The sequence below is a fragment of the Podarcis filfolensis genome (assembly GCF_964270895.1).
Source record: "Podarcis filfolensis genome assembly, chromosome: 1".
Taxonomy (NCBI): Eukaryota; Metazoa; Chordata; class Lepidosauria; order Squamata; family Lacertidae; genus Podarcis; species Podarcis filfolensis.
In genome coordinates, this window is record NC_139604.1 from 33,916,796 (window position 1) to 33,939,020 (window position 22,225).

At 42.1% G+C, this 22,225-nt stretch overlaps 1 protein-coding gene across 4 annotated transcripts in view; it reads left to right on the plus strand.

The window, feature by feature from the left end:
* Window positions 1-22,225, plus strand: part of CACNB4 (calcium voltage-gated channel auxiliary subunit beta 4) — a 133,258-nt gene that overhangs the window by 40,462 nt on the left and 70,571 nt on the right. The window contains exon 1 of one of the 4 annotated variants that reach the window (XM_083579209.1): window positions 12,032-12,394. The exons of 2 other annotated variants lie outside the window; for them this stretch is intronic. In XM_083579209.1, coding sequence (XP_083435335.1) covers window positions 12,350-12,394 — 45 coding nt within the window. In that variant the 5' untranslated portion in view covers window positions 12,032-12,349. Of the gene's footprint in view, window positions 1-12,031; window positions 12,395-22,225 lie in introns of those variants that run through there. One more of the 4 variants, XR_014540447.1, reaches the window with a different exon arrangement.

The following is a 22,225-nucleotide window of genomic DNA, read 5'->3' on the forward strand; positions in this document are numbered from 1 at the left end:
ATGAAAGGGGCCATGAGAATGTGCAGGCTAGCTCTGCCTCCTTTGTGCTGATGCATATGGTAAGCTTGTTCCATTCCATGTCAAGCAGTCTGAACAGGGCCTACTGTTCACATTTGTGTTTGTGTAGGTCCTCTTCAAGCCACCACTGAACATTCAGCAGCAGCGGTGTGTCGATGGTATATGCATCATCAGCCAAGGGGCAGAACTAGCTCAGCTGTTCTTGCTAGCCCCATCAGACCTTTGTACACATAGGTGCAAATGCAGACCCTCAAAGTGTCCCTAATTTCCAGAGACAGTCCTGGATTTACAGAAGCCACCCCAGTTTCTGATTTGATCCCAGAATGTCATGCTTTTCCATAGGACATCCCTATTTTCATCAGAGAAATGTTGAAGGGTACGCAAATGTAGGAATGGACTCATATGCCTTTCATGAATCTTGAAATCCTTGCTCGCTGAGATGCAGACACAAATAGCGCACAAAGTACCATTGATGTGCTCTTGCCATTTTGGGGATACAGGAGTATGTAAATCGGTTTGCAGTCCAGGCAGTGCAAAGGTTTAGCATCCCCTGGCAGTGTACATTGACTTAAGTGTTATGCCAGATGTGAGCTAGGAGGCAACTGAGATATGAAAGCTAGGAGCTAAATGGCACCTTCAACCCAGGTTATGGGCACAGCAACGGAATGTCTAGGCACACTTTTTTATGACAAGAATACAAAGCTGAAAATGAATGAACTGCAGCTAAAATATGTTCATTTTTCATATGGTCTAGTTCTTCCCCTGCCCACCCCCCTAATATCCTTAAGAAGGGTCTCTTCTCCAGTCTCCAGAGAGGAGCTGGAAGTGGGGAAGCAGAAAAAGGTCCTCCTTTCCTTCCACTCCGTGGTTTTAATCTGAAATCTTAGGCGCAGTACTGCGCCCAGAGCTCAGAAACTGCTCGCGCTTATGAAATTTCCTGTCGCAAAATGCGCCTAGAACAATGGGAGTTTCAAACACTGACTGTGAAACCAAACCAAACCGCTGGCTCTCCTGATTACCCAGAGAAGTGTGATTGATTCAAGGAAACTATGAATGGAGAATCTCTTAAAACAGCCCCAGCTCTTCCTGATCGTTGTAAAATGAGCCATAATTCTGTTGTGAGGCTCTGGCTGATTGGGATGGGGTTGTTTAGAATAAGAATGGGAAGTAGTTCAATTGGGTTTGCTGTTGATGCTGATATTCACATATTCCGAACCTTGTCGCCAACCTTCTCCCACTCGTTTGCTGCCTCTACACTTGCCACCCACAGCCCACCAGAATTTTCAGGTAAACTCTCAAAAGGCTGAAGAATTCTGAATCATCCATGGAAGACACAGACTGCAGCAGGAGAGAGGGGGCGGAAAAGCTCCTGTAATAACAATAAAAGGCATTAAATCTTCTGAGTATGCCTTTCCTGCTTCTGTAAAACATAATGGACTTTTTTTTAATGTCTTTTTTTTAAGTATAAGTATAGGGCTGTGCGAGGTTGATCTACTGAATCCTGCAACTGTGCTTTGTTGAATATTTCATTGCATCTTTTTTTTAAAAAAAAATGTCTGTTTTTGGGAATTAGTGCTGTTCAACAAGACTTTTAATTCATATTAATTGTCCCTACTCGGAGTAAACCCACTGATTTTAACTGACACAGCTACCTTAAGTTCATTAATTTCAGTGGGTCTACTCTGAGTAGGACTAATGTTGAATGCCGCTCTTAATATCCTGCTTTTCACTGAAAAAGCTCAGAGCAGCTAAAGCAGGACTTGCAGCAGTTTTCAATCCAGGGCACTGACCAGGTCAATGCCATTTTAGCTTCTCTGGTGGGTATGTGTTTGTTTAAAATATTTTGACTCTTTCTTTAGGCCCTATTAGGTCCCTCCAAGCAACTAACGATCATTTTACTAACATACTAAACAATAGGAAAACCAAAACCAAGATTAGATAGGATAAAGAGCTACAGTACCTAGAACAAATTAATTCAGAGACTGTTTGAGCTGGGGCAGGGAACTAAGGGTCTCTCCACACATTGGTGGACCCTTGTGGTTACATGGGACACAACAGCAAACATTTTCAGTTGTGGAATCTAACCTGTTGAATACCATCACCTCTTTGACCCCCTTTAAACAAGCTCTTTAAGACTTTTTAATTATTATTCTGATGAGCTTTTATAATAATAAAAAAATCAAAGTCTGTTCTGATATATTCATCTGCTATTGGTGATATGGTTTTGATGAATTTTTTTGGGTGCTATTATTTCATTTGTTTTGTACTTAGATTCATTTTTTTTTAAAAAGTTGTGATTTATATTTTTATTTGTAAGCTCCCTTGGGTGTGATCTTTATTGTAGAAAGCTGTAGTACAAATGTTGGACTGAATAAAAAAAATAATAATCCAGGAACGTTTCCATGTTGAGAGCATAGGAAATGTTCTTCACAGGAAGCTGTTCCTGTGGATTCTGGGAATACTTTGTTCTGGCTTTGTGTTTCTCGTGTGAGCGGACTACATGCACGAGGAATTCTCGCAAATATCTTTTAGTAGCCCATGAGCTAGTGCAATGGTTGACACCTGTAACTTCTTAAACATTTTTTTAAAAAACAAAACATTATTTTGCTTCGGGTGGCACTGACTTTTTGGAGAATGAATTGCAGCCCGCCAGAGTGATTTAACAATCAATCTATTTTTACAGGCAATTCTGGGTATTGTAGTTCTGTGGGGGAAATAGGGACATCTCTGCACCTTTAACAAACTCTAGCTTCCATAATTCTTGGGGGTGGGAACCATAGGGCTTTAAATGTATGGCATGAATGTGGCCTGAGACATTACATGGTGCAAAAAACATGCCATCTTTGATGCAGGAAGCGGCCATGTTTGAAGTGTCATGTGATCCTGCCTCTGGGCTCCCCAGGGAGCAGATCTGCTCAGTACTGAACACATTTGCACTGTGTTTTAGATGTTGAAAATCTGAGGTTCTTGGAAAGCCCTGGCTGCTGCTGTAGCCTTTGACAGAGCACATCTTATGAGCTAGGGGCTACAAGGCAAATATATGTGTACGTCAGCCACATCATCATTTTCATTAAATCTGACAGATGTCAAAGCTGCTGTGGGAGATATATTGCTTTTCTATAATGGAAATGATTTTACACTTCTGAGTTTAATCACATTTCATTGGCCTAGCCCATGTCCCAGATGTTCCTCCCCGTTTCTTCTGTCTGTGGGGTGAATTTTATACTGTATTTTATTGCCTTACTATTTACTTCTGTGAAACTTTTTGAGGGGCAGACTGAGGGGGGTGGGGAGGAAGAGATTGCTTAAGGCTGCATTCTAAATAGCTGACAGATTGTATATCCGGAAAGTGACTCCAAGCGCAAGTTAACTTCAGTAATAGGTGACGTAGGCCGAGGAGGTTATAATGTAAGCAGCAAGCGGCAGGAACATAAAGTTCTTTGCCTTCAGTGATACAGTAATTCAAAGATAAATGATAGGTCCCTGGGGAGGAACCTTGGAGTTGTAATATTTAGGTGCAAATATCCCATCTTAATGTCCTTTTTGACTTTTATCCGGAATCCTCCTTCCCAGGCCTGCCTAACCAGATTGCCTTAATCATCAGGGTGTGATCTCCCCCTGCTGCTCTGCCACAGCAAATCCATTAAAGGCACCGCTCACAGAGAGACAGCAAGCTCTGTCTGATACTGTACCCAAAACATAACGGGGAACAAAGAACAGCTGCAATCAGCTCCTGCGGGGATAGTAACAGAACATAATAAAAGAGGTAGGCCAAGCCGACGTGGACTAAAAGGCAACTCTCACCCCCCGGCAAAAAAACCTAAATAATACTAGGAAAACTTTTACTGCCAGAATCCAAAAGAGAAACAATCGAAACCTCATAAAATAGTAATCGGAGGTTTTAATATTCTTCTTGTAAGTGTATGCATGCTTTTGGGGGGTGGGGGTGGCGGCAGCAGTCCTTGGATCCTATGATTATTTGATGATGTGAAGATATTCCAGATTAATTACTGTTTGTGCCACCTGAAAGTCTTTTATCCAGAAAATTATGGGTAACTGTTGGTTGACTACCCCCAGTTTGTCATTCATCATTTCTCAAGTCGCTTTCCTGAGCTGACAGAATAGTTGCCAGCGTTTGTCCTCATAATGCAAGTGTTTTGAGACTTCTTATCCCAGGACAGTTTTGTGATTAATATTTAAGGCAGATGAGTCTGGTCAGTGTTGCACTGTGTTGTAGTGCTCCCGAACGTAGATTAGAGATGTTGCGCGTTGGAGCTGCTATATTGCATTACAGAAAATGGCATTATTTGGCATCAACTTGTATGTTCCAACTTCTTTTCTGTGACTAAATTCATGGTGATGATTTTCACATTGTGGAATTAGTTGCTGCAACTAAATTACAATTAGATCATAATGAATTTGCTCATCTAAAGAATTATATTTGTCACTACATGCTTGGAGTTTTGCATTTAGGCATAGGAGGAGCTGCAGATTATTATGTTTAATATCACACTTATCCTTAAAGTTAGTTTGTCTTTCAGAGGCTAACATGTGGGAACAGCGCTGTTGTCGGAAGCTAGAACATTTCTCTGGGGTGTCAGGGACAAAGGGAACATGATCGAGATTTATTTCATGCGCTATGGGCATGCATCACACCTGGCTACCTTTATTGCACCTTCAGAAAGGTATTCCCAAAATATAAGGCCTTTCCACCTAGGATTAGCCTGAACTCTTCCAACCCGGGTGATGTTCACGCATTCAAAATGTATATTGTTTTAAGAAATGAGATTGTGAATTCATTATGGGGCAGATGTAGCTGATCTCTCCTCTGCCTATTTGCAGTATTTGAGATGCTACCAAAATACTTTTCCTCTTCCCTTTTCTTCTTCATTTTTCTCAGAGGCTGCTCACCCTTCTAGTCCGGCAATTAAAAACAAAGCTAATTTTAAACTTCATTTGCTCCTTTGTTGCCCATTCACCCAGTTTGGCATGATCCTTCACAATGCACTTGACATTTCACCATCCTGAATAATACTTCGTCATCTGCAAACTTGTCACTTCACTCCTCACTATTGACTGGATCATTTAGGTATAAATTAAATAGCACTGATCCCTACATAGATTGCTTACTTTCCTTCATTGTGAGGCAGCACTGTATGTCAACCCCCGAGTTCTCCTCCTTGTTGTTTCTAACTTAGTTAATAGGAGACTCATCTTCTTAGTTTACAGTTATGGTTAAGTTTACTCAACAGGTTTTGGTGTGGAATTTTGCTCAAAACTTTTGAGAAGTCCAAGTGGAAAATGTATGCTGGATCACCCCGTCAACATATTTGTTGATGCTTTCAAAGAAGTAGTGTGCGCCCATGTCCTACTTCACAAAGGAAAGTCCTGTGTTTGAAGGCATCCACTTTAAAGATAAAGAACTGTGAACAGGGAGAGCAGGGGTCTTGAAGTTTCCTATCAACAGCACCTAGGCAGTGGACTTCCCACTATGATCAGATACCGCATTTCTGTTTTAATCATAGTAATCACTGTTTGAAACCCAGATATATAATTTAATTGCCAAATGGCACCTTAAAGCTGGGCTGCAGTTGTCACAATGGAATGTCTAGGTGCTGTTCCCTCCACCTTATTTGATTATTTATTTATTTATTTATTTATTTCATTATTTGATTATTTATTTATTCATTCATTCAAATTCCGTACTGCTTTATATTTTAAAGAACAAATCTCAAAGCAATGTGCAACACCTTGAAACATCAAATAAAATAATCCTGAATAAACCAATATTTCAAGGGAAATATCTCAGATCCTTCTCTAAGTGATATTTTGCTTTCCCCAGTCACCAGCCTGGCTTCCAGAGATCTCCACGTGGTCGCAGTTGGATCCACGCCAGTCACAAAACATGCCTTGCGCCTGGTTAATTTCGAACACTGATAGTAATTATTTCTAAATGTCCATCTAGACTTAGCATTGGCACATGCAGTTTTCCTGCAACTCTTGTGTGCTTTCTCTAGCATGCCTCTGGGTTCTGCATGGCCCTAAAACATTCTTCTCAGCAAAGGCTTCATGCAGATGCCTTGTAAAAAAGTAAGTCAACAGAGCATGGCTATATCATAGTAAATGATGGTGATGATAAGTTTATATCTCATTCTTCAGCCAGAAAGTTCCTGGAGTGACCTGGTGTTTTGCGGGTGTGTGCATGGTGGGTGTTAATTACTGCCTCTTAAACTCTTGTCAGGACTAGGCCATTTTTAAAAAAAAAAATTTTTGCTGCTTGTAGTGAAGGACTAGATTGCCGCCTTCCTAGTTCCAGTTACAGGAACTGGCTGGACTAGCAACTGAATCTTACTTCAGAACTGGCAACAGGACAGCATTGCTCACCAAATCTACTGGCAGCCAGATAGTTTAGGGAGTGCAAGGCAGGCACATAAGCCTTGTTCTCCTTCAGCTCCCCACCACTCCCCAACACCTGAGGCAGCAAACTCCCTCTGCCTAATGGTAGGGCTAGCTCTGAGTCTTATTGAGGAGGCTAACGTGCTACTGTAACTGCTTGCTTAAAAAGTGCCAGGGATTGTGAACAAACAGAAGTGCTTCTTACACTAATGATATATGCAGAGGATTCCCAGCGGCTCAGCAAGCCTACCTCAATATGCTTCTAGAACGTTTTCAGTCTGACCTAGATGGAGGGATCAGTTTTAGGGTCTATAACGGGACAGTTCATTCTTCAGGGCCGCTCGATATTTGGCCTTTTTATTGGAAGTGCCATCAAAATGCCAATTAGTGTCAGTTAGGATGGTGGCTTCTGTCACATTTGCTGGGAAATGGCTGGGGTCCACTGCTAACTTGCATCTCACAGGCCACAGAAAAGCATCCCGAAATTTATTATAAGACAGTATTCCTAATACGCAAGTTGTGCTTGCCATGTTTTGTTGATACACTTTATAAAGAAAATGCCCCTGCTTAACATGTGCATAACCATAGTGTTTATTTGCTCGTATTTTCTTCCTTTCCGTTTATTTCCATGCCCCCTCCTTCTGTGGATTAAGCACTCAGTTGTTGCATGTCCACTGGAAAATGATGATTCTGTTGGGCTCCAGTAAAGACATAATACTATTTCCAGTGAGATTAATATGTAGTAAAAGAAGTCACAATTGTTTTTAACTTTTTGGTGGGATTCATTGAGTTCCCTCTGATATAGTTGACCAAAATATACCCTGAATATTGTAGTTATTCTGTAGCTTATAGTTTCACAAACTTCTTTAAAACAATGTATATATTAAAATACATTAGTTTGTAATTACGCAAAACTGAGGCAAATTGTGAAGACATTAGAGGCAGAGATAAAATTTATCTCTTAATTAAATGATCATTAATTTTGATTTATTTCATTAAAAAATAACCCTGGGACAAAGTTTAGGAGCAAAAATGCAGGATTATTAATCAAGAATCAGTAAATTGTCTTAATATGGCCTTAGCCTTGGTGTGATCACATAATCATTGAAGTCTAGAGCTATTGGTTTATTGGGCTATTGGCAGGATAAGCCTGACTAGAGTTAATATTTAACACATCCATATTTGCAGGTCATTGATCCCCCAGTGATTACTGCTTGGCTACAGGATGCATTCTTATCTAGTTGAGACAATTTATTTTTATGAAGATAAATTTGTGTGTCACAACACACACATGCGCGCGCGCGCACACACACACACACACACACACACTTGTTTGAAGGAAATGCAATGGACCTCAGTGGATACGCTAACTGCATGATCTGCAGCATGTTCACAGCTGTGCAGTAAGTAGTTATCCTGCCAGAATTACATCTGGTGGATGTCCAAAACCATGAGGACTTGGAAGTTGGATTTTAATTCAGGATAACTAAGTTACTATTTTCAAGAACATCTCATAAAGCCCATTGCGTGTCCGCCATCAGTTTCATCATGCAGATGGTATGTTAAAACTTATCTACCTCTCTCAAATACATAAAAAAATCTAACTTAAAAGTATATTGTAGCTTCAGGAGAAATATATTAGATGTCAAAATAGTTATCAAACACAGATGTTTCTAGCAGAAACAGAACTATGCTAGGCTACATTATCCTCATATTTGGGGTTCCCTATCACTGCAGATAGGCCATGGACCAAGCGGGGGTGGGGTCAGTAATCCTGGAGTTCCAGACAGACAGGAAAGCGAGGTAAGGCAGGATCAGCACCTTGGAGAGGGATCTGGGTGTATGTTTTAGGAGCATGGTTAATAAGCCTGCAGCTGAGGCAGAACATACAAGTTGTCTCAGCAGTGGCCTGGAGCAACTGGCAGATCTTTCTATCTTGTGCTAGAGGTCCCAGCCCCCTGAATACTGGTACATGACCAGTCAAAGGGCCAGTGTCTGGCCCTGGGCTTTTACACTGTGGGGATATCTTCTCAGGGTTCTTCTGATTCACCGAACAGTATGTGGACCAATCAGTCTGGTAGTGCAGGGACTCTCTTTGTAAATCAGGGGAGCAGGCACAGGTTCCAGGGAGTAGTTCTATCTGCTCCTTGGGATTCCTAGATAATTTTTCCTGCTTGTGAAGTGCCCCTTTCACAAGGAAAGTTCTTTTTCAGCCCACTATATTATGTATTTGTCTAAGAGACTTGCATCTGTGTACATCCAAGAGAAAAATGATATTTTATCTTATTTATTTGTGTGTGTGTTGTTATAGTCTGAATTCCTGTGTGAATCAATTATGATTATTTTAATAACTTTATTTTCAGAAGTGCCATTGAAGCTTTATTAGCTTGGGAGTAGAGGAAATAATTTTATCCGAGCATAATCATTGTACATTTACATCTTTCTCTTTTTTTATTCAGTGGAGTGCTTTAATGTGTCTTTTAAGTGTTAGAGTTGACAAGTCTATATATTCCAGCTCAAGTTAATCCCTCTTTTGTTGAGAGATCCTGAGATCCATTTTTAATCCCTAATGCTGAATGTCATCGCTGAGGAATTTTTTATTGCATTAACTAAAGATGCTTTAGTTAATGCAATAAACTGGGTAAATGGGCAGCAAAATGGCAAGTGCAATTCAGTGTAAGCAAGTATAAACTGATTCTCATTGGGGGCAGGAATTTTAATTTCACCCATATGCTCATGGTGTCTGACCTGGTGGTGACTAACCAGGATTGAGACCTTCAGGTCTTCGTAGATAGCTCAAAAAAGGTGTCAACGCAATGTGTGGCAGCTGTGAAAAAGTCAAATTCCATGTCAGGGATCATTAGGAAGGGAACTGAAAATAACACTACTAATATGATAATGCCATTATATAAATCTATGGTGCACTTGGAATACTGTGTACAGTTCTAATCACCTCACCTCAAAAAGGATATTGTATTGCTGGAAGAGTTCAGAAAAAGGCGATCAAAAGGATGGAGCAAGTTCCCATTATTTGGGGCTTTTTAGAAGAGGCATACAGCATTTCTCTCTCTCTCTCTCATATAATGCTAGAACCTGGGAACATCCAATGAAGCTGAATGTTGGAAGATTCAGGGCAGACAAAAGAAAGCACTTCTCCACACATCACATAGTTAGGCTATGGAATTTGCTTTCACAAGAGGCAGTATAGCCATTAATTTGGGTTGCTTCAAAAGAGGGTTAGACGAATTCACAGAGGATAAGGGGTATCAGTGGCTACTAGCCATGTAGACTACGCTGCATCTCCACTGTCAGAGCCAATATGTCTTTAAATATCAGTTGCTGAGAACTGCAGGTAGGAAGAATGCACACAAATTGTGCTAAGGTTCTGCTTGTGGACTTCCCATGGACACCTGGTTGGTCACTGAGAACAAGGTGCTGGGCTAGATGGTCATATGGCTTGATCCAGCAGGCTCTTCTCATGTTTTTATGGTTGTGGATGCCATGGTTACCAAAATCTTTGCCTTGCTTTGGTATTACCGACCACAGAGTTAAGTAGGGTGGATAACTATTTTCATTCTGAGGAGACTTCCAGTAGAATAACTGGGGCTGGTGGTAGCTCTACCTGACTTAAAGGTGTATGGTTACCAACCCTAGAGATAATAACAGGCATTGGTTAGGGACAGCCCTCGTGAAGGGTATGATATTTATAAATAGTTTTAATTTTGCAAATGTTTGTTTTTTAATGTTTGTTTTTCCCCTGCTCTTTATCTGTTCCTATTTTATATGTTCTCTCTGCTAATTCATCTGTATAGATGATAATTTAGAAACTGTTACTATAATTTAAGATCTGCTGTCCATGTGCAAACTATCGATGAGAAGCTTCAAGGCCCCTGATCTCTTTTCTTTTATCTCTCTTTTAAAACTGAAATTGCACCGGACAGCTTTTCAAATAGGTGAGTGTTCTCTATTAAGTAGGACACAGATGAAAACAGCGACAACAAGTTGTGTATGTGGCCCTCTTTAGAAACAGAGGAAGCTGTCTTATGCTAAGCCAGACCATTATTCCATCTAGGTTAGCACTTTCGTTGACTGGGAACACTTTGTAAGGGTTTTAGGCAGGAACTTTCCCCTACCCTACTGGGAGAGGCCAGGGATTAAACCAGAGATCTTGAATATCAAAGTGAGAGTTCTACTGGTGAGACCTTCCATCTAAAATTTGTTCCTTAGCACCAGTGGTATGTGAACACTTTAGGGTGTAGAAGCTGTATTCCGTGGACCAACTTTTGCACAACTGATTAGCCACGTGTAAAGAATGTTATTGTGCTTATAACTCTTATAAAATTGGTCGCAAGTCTCACAGAACTATCTCAATTTTGACACCCATTTACAGTACAGTGCTCCAAATCTTCTACAGTATTCCAGGAATGGGAAGTCTGTGGACTCCCATGTTTTGCTGGGCTCCAGCTCCTATTATCCATGACCATTGGCTGTGGTGTCTAGGGCTGATGGGAGTCAGAGTCCAGCAACATCTGTAGGACCACAGATTCCTCACCACTGCCGTATATTTTTCTGTTCTGTAATAACCACTGGTGGTCTGTATGCCTCAACTTCTTTTTTTGAAAGCAATGCTTTTGAACTCCAGGTCTTCAGAAGCCAGAGTCTACAAGCTGGAACATACTTACTGGGGATTATCTCTTATTCAGCTCATTGGAATTCATTTCTGAGTGAACATGTGCAAAATTATTGCTCCTGCCCTTTGACGAAATGCACCTCCTTCTCTTGGCCACTTGCTTGTGGTTCTGAGGGGAATTGTAACATGCACTTTGCAAACTATGCTTATTCCAATGAGTGAGAGAGGACAGAGGTTTCAAATTTGGCTGCGTGCAGCTGGTATTCCCCCCTCCCCTAAAATATTAGAAAATTTGGGGTTCTTCAGAAAATGAGTGCATAACTCTCTTAAGGGATAAAATATTTTTCAGAGGTTTTGTCTGCAGCAGCCTATTTTAAAATGCGACTTGCATCCTGAGGAAGAGCCTCTCAAATAAGAATATTGCTCAGGCAATTCAAACTAAGCCCAGGAAGTAGACAGAGAAGTGGGTTATTTTATCTTTAAGCCTGTGGTGGTGATTGTTAAATCTTTGCAGTTCTTCCTTAAGCAACATAATTCTGCGGGGAGGGATGTCTAAATAGAAACAGCATAAATTAGCAGAGCTCTCCCTCTGTTTCCATCGTCTGCTCTCGCTCCTGTTCTCCTGCATAAAAAACAAACAAACGATTTATTGCCAAATTGCAGTTTACTTTTAAGGCGAAGCTGTTTACTGGTAGAAATGCTGTGGCTTCCTTTTTTTTTTTTTTTTTTTGATGACTGGACTTGAGGGGGTGGGAACCCCTTATTTTCTCTATTCCACAGGGTGTATTTGGTAGTTAAATCTGTCCAGCTATCCACCCCCACCTCAGCTCTTTCTTTTCTTTTCAAAAATGCTGGCGAGCTTTTATTATTATTGCAGGCTGAAGAGAAGAAATCATCGGGGACATGCTTGTTACAAACGCACAAGCCCTCCTGTTCGTCATCCACTATCAAAGAGAATTCTCTGTGAGTTGACTGAGGCACAGCAGCCCAGCCAATCACCGGTCTCTTTCCTGACTCTGTCATCAGCCCTTGGTTGAGGGAAAAACGGTTTTGCTTTCATGCTCTGTGTTTGGAAGGCAGATAAAATGCCAGGTCTGGGTTGCCTCTAGGGATAACCTTCCTTTCTATGATGTGAATGAATAGCATCTTGGCTGGGGGCAAATCCAGAGGAGGAATTGACAAGGCAGGCTGGAGCTGCTCTGTCTACTGTCTAGGCCTTTCCCTGCGTTTTAAATCCCAGCTGTGGCTTTTGTAGGGAATTCACTTTTGCACTGAGAAAGGGGTGCTTTGGATTATCACACCTCCATGTATGACAATTTGTACCTGCATGGATTTGAAGACTCTGAGGCGGTAAGTGGGGTGTTCGTTTTTTATTTTTGTCTAAAAGCCCACCCTTTTGCTGGTCTCTTTCCTCCACCTCCTCCTCCTCCTCCTCCTCCTCCTCTTCGCAACAGCAAGGTATGCGGAGGACAGGGACGCCAAAGAAACAGGCTTTGTTTTGTGGGCTGCTTGGCAATGTGATGGATATAGTCTGGAGCCACCTGAACTAATCTCGGTTATATAATTCCTTGTCCTGCAGCTTTAGAAAAAGGAGAAGGGGAAGATATAGGTGTTTCCGACGAAAGCTGGGAAGCATTTCGTGTGTGTGTGTGTGTGTGTGCTGCCGTTTTGCTGATTACATGCTACACTTCTGTCCTCATGGCAGGGTGCATGAATGCTTCGTGGCTCCGAAATGGGGAGAGGTGTTGTAGCTATCATGCATAATATGTTCATCAGCTGGGGAAAGTGCCGCTGGAGGGGAGAAAGGAGAATACTAATAACACAGGAGTTTATGTTTTGCTTAAATTGGGAGCGGTGGAAGTTCTCCAAGATATATGTGTGTGTGTGTGTGTGTGTGTGTGTGAGAGAGAGAGAGAGAGAGAGAGAGAGAGAGAGAGAGAGAGAGAGAGACAGACAGAGAGAGAGAGAGAAGATGCTGCCTGGGCAAATGGTCAGTGCAGATGCATTTGGATTTCTTGAACAAAGAAGCTGTACAAGTGGTTGCTGTAACACAATCCTGTAGCTTCACAATGGCAGTATGCAAGCTTTCAGCATGCTGTGAATGGAGGCTGAGGTGTCATGATTGCCAATCTTGCCATCTCATTATTATTTAGGATATGCTACCCCTTAATAGATGGTACTCCCCCAAGTCAGGATAGCTTTCCTGCTAGCAGAAGCCATTTGTATTTTGCCAGAATTGAGCACTGGGAATCCTAAAGCCTGTACCAGCCTGAGACCAATTAAATATGGACTGTAAAAAGTTGACAGCAGAGATTAGAAACCTATGGTCCTTGCTATGATGGGCATATTTTATTTTATTCCCACCCCCCGTCCCCACCACCCCTCCACGATTTAAAAGAGTCCTCGAGGGGCAACATTTCCCCAAGACGGAGAGAAATCTGCTGAGATTGCCACAACAATGTACACGCTGTTCCATATTAAGCAGGAATGTGTTACATAAGGTTTTATAGCCAAAGCATAAAATACACAGATTATAACATAAAACAGTGTATGCGTCAATGCAGACGTATATGGCCAGTGATGCGATATCCACATGAGAATGGATAAGATCCTGTATCTCTCTTCAGATTAGTCTTTGCTCCTCTCTGTCAGTGTGATTCTCCACAGGCTCTTGCTGATAACTCTGTCATGTCTACATGTTGACTCAAATGCTCATAATTTATTTTTATGGTTAGGATAGTTTGGAGAGGGGAAAGACTCTGAAATGTCTAAAATGAAATACTCCACTGTTCCTCTTCTGATGGGGGAAGCTAGAGGAGGAGAATTTACTGTTAAAATGCTCTTTCAATTCAGTTTTAGAAACTCGTGGTGCTGTTTTTTAAAAACTGATATTTCTGCCTACGGCAGGTTATTTCCTTGCGCTGAGTATTTTCTTGACCTGCCAGGTCACTTTCCAGGGAACCGTTTTTCCTACAAGCTACCTTTTATAAATAGAGTTAAAATTTTCTTTAGAAACCATAAGAAATGCTTTTTTAGTTCAGTGTTGATTTGGAATTGTAGCATTACATTGCCTGGGCAGGCGGCTACAATGCCTGAAATATGTCAGAAATATACAACCACTTATAAGTGGGGATAGACAAGGTGCTTGCTGGTGCAGTTCAGTGGGGGAAAGTGCCTTGGCTTGAGTTGAGTACACTGGGGATCCACATACTGTCCAGCGCTAGTTTGTTGGATGGCCTAAGACTTATCTCCCTCTTTCAGACTCAGTTGCCCCACTTGAAATACAGAGGGAATAATGGGCCATTGTTCCAGATTGCTGTGAGGATGAAGAACTTTGCTTCAGGATGAGAACAGAAATTGTGCTCTGGCAGCACGGCAGCAGCAGGAGGCCCCATTAGCTAAAGTGGTGCTTCAGGTTAAGAACAGTTTCAGGTTAAGAACGGACCTCCGGAACGAATTAAGTACTTAACCTGAGGTACCACTGTAATGGGTCTGCCAGCTGCTTATACACAAACAAAACATATTCCCTCATGATTGCATGCATGCGTGTGTGTGTGTGTGTGTGTGTGTGTATGTATATGCCACATATATGCCACATTTTAATAGCTTGAAGGGTATTATTCCTCAAGATAGCACTTTCTTGGCTGTTGTAGCTGCCATGCAAAGTGTGACTGTACAAGTGTCAGTGCGCAACCTACTTGAGATTGCCTGCAAAGTGAGTGATGGTATGACATAGTCCCCCTCCCTTAAGGCCCAAACCACTGAGTGGCATGTTCTATTAATGTTTCAGATGTATGACGAGTATTTCTATTATATTTCTGTGCAGCCTGTACATTCTCTCTCTCTTTGCCAGGCCACTGCCAGACTTGCTTATATTGGATGGTGATGTGCTGGGAACGAGTACTTTTTCTCCTCACCTCCAGTAGCAATGTGGGGGGGGGGGATCTGTGCCTTCTCCTTCCCTAGGGGGCATATCCAAATAATAATAGTCACAATGCAAACTTTCTTACATCTCCAGATGTGGTTTGCTTGTCAAAGGGAAAAGAGGGGGAATGGCAAGGGTTTCAAGTAAGATGCTTGAAATGGATGTGTTACACATTCTAAAATCTCGTCCCACACTCAACAGGTATATCTCTCTCATTCTACACCCTCCGCCCCACAGTAGCTCAGTGATAGAAAATCTACTTCACATGCAGATCATCCCAGCTCCAATTCCTGGCATCTCCAGGTAAGCTGGAAATGATCCCATCTGAAATCCTGGAGAACTTCTGCCAGTGATTGTAAACAGTGAGCTAGATGGACTAAGGGCCAGGCTGTATGGCCTGTGGTCCTGCATTTCCCTAGCATGCTGGTGGTCATGGGGATCGGCTATTGCCTCTCAGAAAGGACCAAACACAATCACAGGGGACCAGCTCCTTGGATTGTTAGTTGGAATAATGTGGTTGGTACTACACCTCTCTCTCTCTTTAATAGGAGGGTATACGTTGGAAATTAAGCATTACCGTTCACTTCAAGGCAGGGGTAGGGAAACACGATGAAAATGGTCAGTTATAATGCCAGAAGAAAAGCGTGTTTGCAGCCTATGCTGAAGCAGAACGTACAGCTTTCAGTTCAGTAAAAGTTGAGCTCTCTCGCGCAAAAGTGGTGATCTGCAGGGGTGAGTCAGAAGGAACTCAGAGAAGAGAGCAATAGTGGGGGAATGAGGCACTTTTAAAGCAAAGTTCAGTATGAATACGTGCATGTGTCTTGCCCAGAATACACTTGAAGTTAAGAAAGAGATTTTGAGCTGTTCTGGTTGATGGGAAGCCAAGCAGCTCAACCCAAACGCTCAGCTGGTGATGAGCATATGAAAAGCATAAGGAGGCGTACTGTACTTGCTTTCTGGTTTGTGGCAGGCAGATCTGTAAGCTAAAGACCCTGTGCTGCTGATGCGACTCGCACATTGTAAAATGAGTGTATCAGAATGAATCAGGGCTAGTACAGTTATGCTTTACTGCAGGCCTTATAAAAACCAGGCCTGTCAAGTTCAGTACCAGGCCTGTGTTGCGCTACCTCAATCATGTGTAGAATGAATATTTTTAAGAAGGTGGCATGGTGGCTTCCCCCCTAAATTTGTTTTGTCCATTATTTCCAAATTCATCCCAATGTTATGCTTGATTAGAAGGAAGCCTGGACTGGGTATTTAAAACAGCAGAGGGGGTGGGGAGTCCCCAGATACAAGTAATGAAATATATGTGTGAATATTATACACACAAAATGCTCATGTATGCTTACATGTGTTCATGTTTAAGTAATAACTACTTTTGAGACCATTTCATTGTTATTTGGGGTACCCATGTCTTTGCCTTTTGTTCCAAGCACTTAGCAGCTGTTAGAAATGTTCAGAAGCTGTTTTTTCTTTTTTTAATGTATTTTTAATGAACAGTTTTCCATGCATACCTCAGTTTGGTGGTTGACATTTAGGGGAAGGTGAGCTCCGTTATGAGCATGTGGTGGGGGCATGATAGTACTTGGTATGGAAAATTCTCAGAAACTTGTACGAGAAAGAGAGATGCTAATTTCCAAAGTAGAATTGGTCACTCTGACTAGTGCTTATGTTTGTTTTCTGAAAATTATTTATTTTATGTGTATCCTAATCTTTCATGGCATCCCAGGCGGTTGCCATCCAGATGGTTAAGAAGCTTGACAACAGCTACAGTGCCTGGTGTTTCCAGGCCATTCCCTGGGTTCCCAAGTTCCCACTGGTCACTCAAACAGTTCTTTACAGGTAGCAAAACCTCATGCAAAACCTGAGCTGTTGCATAGACTATGCTGGAATACCTGCTATGTGCAAAACTACAGGTATGTTCAGGGCATTTGTCTGTGAACTCTGTATCTGTAGATGGGAGGCAGGGATGCATATGCAAGCCACGCCCTTAGTGTCTTCTGTGTGCACCGTTCCCCAACTATCCCCTTGTTGAGCAGAGAAGGTCTTCAGGGGGGGCTTTCACTCTCATTTACTCCACACGGCTGGGAGCTGGATAAAGCAGGATCCCAATTGCATTGAAGCAAATGCTAGTAGAAGGATGTCTGCAGAACTTCTTCACTCAACATGGAGATGGTTGGGACTGAAAGGTGGATAGGTGCAAAGTGCATGAGGCTGGGGTCTGCATCAATGTCCCTATCATTGTCCACCATTTGAGTATTCATATATTCAGGAACATGCCTAGAATACCTAGATATTCTATACTTTCCATAATGGATGACAAGACAGATTCCCCATATTTTTTACAACTTGTTGACCAGGCATAGGCAAACTCGGCCCTCCAGATGTTTTGAGACTACAATTCCCATCATCCCTGACCACTGGTCCTGTTAGCTAGGGATGGTGGGAGTTGTAGTCCTAAAACATCTGAAGGGCCGAGTTTGCCTATGCCTGTTGTTGACCTTGTTGACCTGTATAATGTTTGTACTGGTGTACATTCTGTGTGGATGATCTTGGCATGCATGCCATTAGGAAACTCTTGATTTAAAACATGGTGGTCGGGGTGATCCACTGTGCTGTTTAATGTTCTTGCATTAGGGTAACTACCACCTGATTGCTTCTATTTCTAAGATGATGATTCCTGTTTACAGTTTCTTGTGATTGCAAAGGTCAGGATAGTGTTTGTTCCTAAAGGAGGAATCTTCCTGTAAAGTCCACCTTGATTCAAATGTAACTTAGGGTTGATTCGCACAGGTTTGTACAGTACTTGGTGACCTCCAGCTGAATGTATGAGCAGCCCCCAATGAGAAATAGGATTAATAAGGTGATGCCAGGTGATATGAAAGTTGTGTAGTGATTGTTAAAGGCAATTTCACAGCTGCAGATCAGTGCCTGATATGGCAATTATTGAATGATCCATATGCATTTGTAAAATTTTCATTTTAAAGTCCCTCAGTGATGCAGCATTTGCTTAGTAATCTAGTGGCACTTGGTCATATCTTCCTAATTTTATAGAGGTCTTGTGTGGACATAATTGAGACTTGGGAACATTTTCAAGGTATCAGTTATTTAAACAATAAAAATTGAAGGAGCAAGAGTGTGTCCCAGTTTGCATGTCACACTAAGTCGCGTCACATATGGCTCAACACAAACATGCAAGTGGGAGAGGAGATCAGGACCACTTTGCCCCTCCCCAGTTCTGCGGATGCGCCATGCTGTCTTGGCTTAGCATTTTGTCCAAACCTGGGCTCAGAGTTTAGCACTTCCCAGCCTAAGCACAAGCTATAACCAAGGTCTGTCCTATGGTTTTTGGCTTGCAGTTTGTCCAGAAGAACTAAAACCATTACACCTGAGGGCATCAGGCTAACTTAGGCTACACAAAGCAAGCCACGTCCTCTAAGATACCTCCCTCATCCCTTGGCGCCTGTTGTCTGATGGAACCACCTCACTCTGCCTGCTGGTCAGGGCCTGCTCTGATTCTGGTATGGCCACCCATGACCCTGGCTTGGCCTCAACAAGAATGAGGTGAGGTGGGAGCATGTTTCAGTCTCTTGCCTAAATCCTTCACACTTCTATTTGTGTTTCAGAGGCTATCACATTTGCCTATTATAGATCTTTTCTCCTACTCCATCCTTTTTTAAAAAAACAAAACAAAACTGCAACCCAGGTGTAGGGCTTGAGCAGGGATTTGAATTTCAAATGCAAAGCTTTTACTTATTATTGCATTTATATCTCATCTTTCCTCCAAGGAGTTCAAGGTGGTACACATGGTTCTTTCCCTTCCCATTTTATCCAAATTGCAGTCTGCTTTCTTTTGTTCAAGGGAGATACGGTGCTACAGTGGTTGGGTTCAGGCATGGTTGCAAAACCACCCATGGTTTGTGCTAATCATAGTTAACAAGCCACACTATAATTTGAGCTTCTGACTGTACAGCAGGCAAACTAACTTTTTTAGCTGGTGGCTCCCTCCTTTTGTTTCCTTGCTGCTTAGGACTCAGCCTCATCAGTTTGCTCTTGTCCCTGTGGTGCTGCAGCCTCTTGAGAGACTGAGCAGTGGCTGTCCCTGTGGCTTGTCAGTGGTCTGTCATAACAGCAAACCACAGTTAGCACAAACTCTGGCTGGAAACCTTCACTTCCACTTTTAAACCAATCTGCTTCTCTTGACTGCAACAGAGGGGTGCAAGCCATAGTTTAGTGTTATGACTTAACTCATTTATATTTCCTGGCTGCCTTGAAAATGGGTTTGGAGCTAATAAAATTTTATTTTTTTAAAAAGAAAAAAGAAAGAAAATGGGTGTGGGTGTTAAGCTAGGGTTCAAACTTGTGAAGTAGAATGGTGTCCTAAAAGTGCACATCAGCTTTAGTTCCAATATCTCAGTCTCCAGAGCAGATGTGGCACTGCAATACATTTTGTGTTTCCTTCCCACCTTTCCCTTTGGAAACAGCTGTTGAGCATTGAGCTGGTATTCCAATGTAAATTGTAGATTTGCCCTAAGTGTGTATACTGAATTTCATTCTGATATGTCAAAAGTTAACGTGTTACAGACAAACAGAATGCCAGGTGGGCTAGTTAAATCTCAGCCAATGCTCTTTGCAGAGAGAGCTCTTTCCAGCTATCACTCATGCATTTAGGGACTCCATTCATAGACTTAGGCCTAACTATCTCTGCATGTAATAAAACCCCAACAAAGAAAAGCTGCTTTGGGAGGAGAGGATTTACAAAGTAGGGGTGAGGTGATGATTGTGTTTCCATGTCCACCGCTTCTCTATTTCAGATTGCCTCCAAACTTGGTTTCATCTTTTCCCTCCCCCATAGAGTCTAAACATATTAATGTTCCACTACAGCAAATGCTGTCTTGCACTTAGCCCTTCTCTCTTAGACAAAACAACTTTCAGGTGACAGGGCTATTGTCCAGCTTTTCTGATTAGGATGCAGAAGGGACATATCCTGTCATCTTCTCATCCTTGCTCCTGACATGCATTCTTCAGGAAGAGGAGCCACTAGTGGCCAAGCTCTTTCTATAATGACAATAAAATAAAATGAAAAGTGGAAACTGAGAATCTTGGGGATCAGACTTTTCTTTCTAAAGAGTTTTGCCCTTACAAAACCTCAAGGAGGCAGCTTCCAGTTTTGACCATTTCTGAACCCTCATCATTCATATATTTAGAAACTCATGAGAGCAGATATGTAGTGTATGACTGTGGAAATTGTGCATGTCTGACTCCCAGTTGCATACTGCAGCTCAAAATTGTATGCATATGAGATATGAGTTGTCTCACACACTTAATGGAGATTCTAAGACTCACAGAGATTAAAGGAACTAGTTGGGAGTAAATCTGCATAGTTGTATCTTATGGTAGAATACCACCAAATGGGATACTAATCAAATACATCTTTCAAAATAAAAACTTTGCTGCATAGGCTAGTCTAGGGATGGGGCACCTGTGACCTTCCAGATGTTGCTGGATTCCAACTTCCATATGAGCCTCTGCCAGCATGACTAATTGTCAGGGAGTTGTAGTCCAACATCATCTGTAGGGACACAGGTTCCCCCTCGCTTATTTTCACAGGCATTATTTTCACAGATGTTGTGGATGTTGCCTTCAGTGGATGCAAAACCTTTCAGCTGACTTCATCCTCATGAAGACCTAGGATATATGTAACATGCCATTCTTTCAGGCTGGTTACATTAATGTGGATATTTCCAAATCTGACTTATATGAGGAGGAACACACCTTTAAAAAAAGTAGCGTTTACATTCATATTCAGTGTACATATACAGTGGTACCTCTGGTTAAGTACTTAATTCGTTCCGGAGGTCTGTACTTAACCTGAAACTGTTCTTAACCTGAAGCACCACTTTAGCTAATGGGGCCTCCTGCTGCTGCCGCACCGCCGGAGCACAATTTCTGTTCTCATCCTGAAGCAAAGTTCTTAACTTGAAGCACTATTTCTGGGTTAGCGGAGTCTGTAACCTGAAGCGTATGTAACCCGAGGTACCACTGTACATGCACCAGCGTTCTCATAGTCATCCAAGGTAAAATATCTGTATTTCAAGGTAATGTGTTTTCTAAAGTACAGGTACTCATGTACAAGAGAATGCCATGCAGATTACCCACTGGCTTTTTTGTGCATCAGACTATCACACAAATTCTCCCCCCACCCCACCCCCGTTTCAGAAGCACTAATTTTAAAATAGCACCTGTGTTTGTGAAATGACTTTCCTCACTTCTCCCCATAAGGTGCAATGTTGATTCTTGTCAACTCATACAAGTGTTTTATCTTGTGCTCTTAAGCCAGTCCTCTGAACTGATAGGAAGATGCTGCTTTTTTGAGAACAGCACTGTTTGCTTTTATGGTACACAAACACTGGTGTGTTGCTGATATCAAAATGTGTATCTTGACATACAAGGATTTTGGGATGGTCTGAACATCTAAGAGGGAAGTTGTAGATGCACATAACGTGGGCCCAGCTGGTAACCGGCTAGGAAGCCAACAAGACCACAGTGTACATGGAGGGGCTTGTGGCTCTCCCCAATGCATTCCTCCTGGCTTAATCAAGAGCTCTTGCCTGTCACTGCAGCAGGTCTGGAAGTGAAAAGAATCATAGAATCATAGAATCATAGAGTTGGAAGAGACCACAAGGGCCATCGAGTCCAACCCCCTGCCAAGCAGGAAACACCATCAGAGCACTCCTGACATATGGTTGTCAAGCCTCTGCAAGAGGTTGTAGAGCCTATCTCTTTACAAGCTGCACAATCCTGTCATTAAGCTGGTCCATTGTTTGGATCCTTTACTTTCAGACCATCTTAGGGGTTTAGGGGTTTAGGATGGTGTGGAGAGCTGCTGCCAGTCAGTGTAAACAATACTGAACTAAACAGACCAATGGCCTGATTTGGCAGATTCCTATATCCGAGTGTGTCTTGTCATTAATTCCCAGTGTCTCAGCTTTTCAGAAATGAGGTTATAAGTGCTCACCTGCACTTACCTTTCTAGGTGCAGGTCTGGACTTTCTAGGTTCGTGTTTGAGTAGTTGCTTTTTTGTGTCCTGGTGCTTTCCCTGTGAAAACCGACATTTCACTGCTGAATTGGAGCAAATGGCAAACTGTGGAAAATGTGATTCAGTGGTAAAACCTGGGAGAAACCACTGGGACAAACAAACTGCTTGGATATGGATTAATGCCTAGAAACATGGTGCAAAAGGAAGTGTGGATGA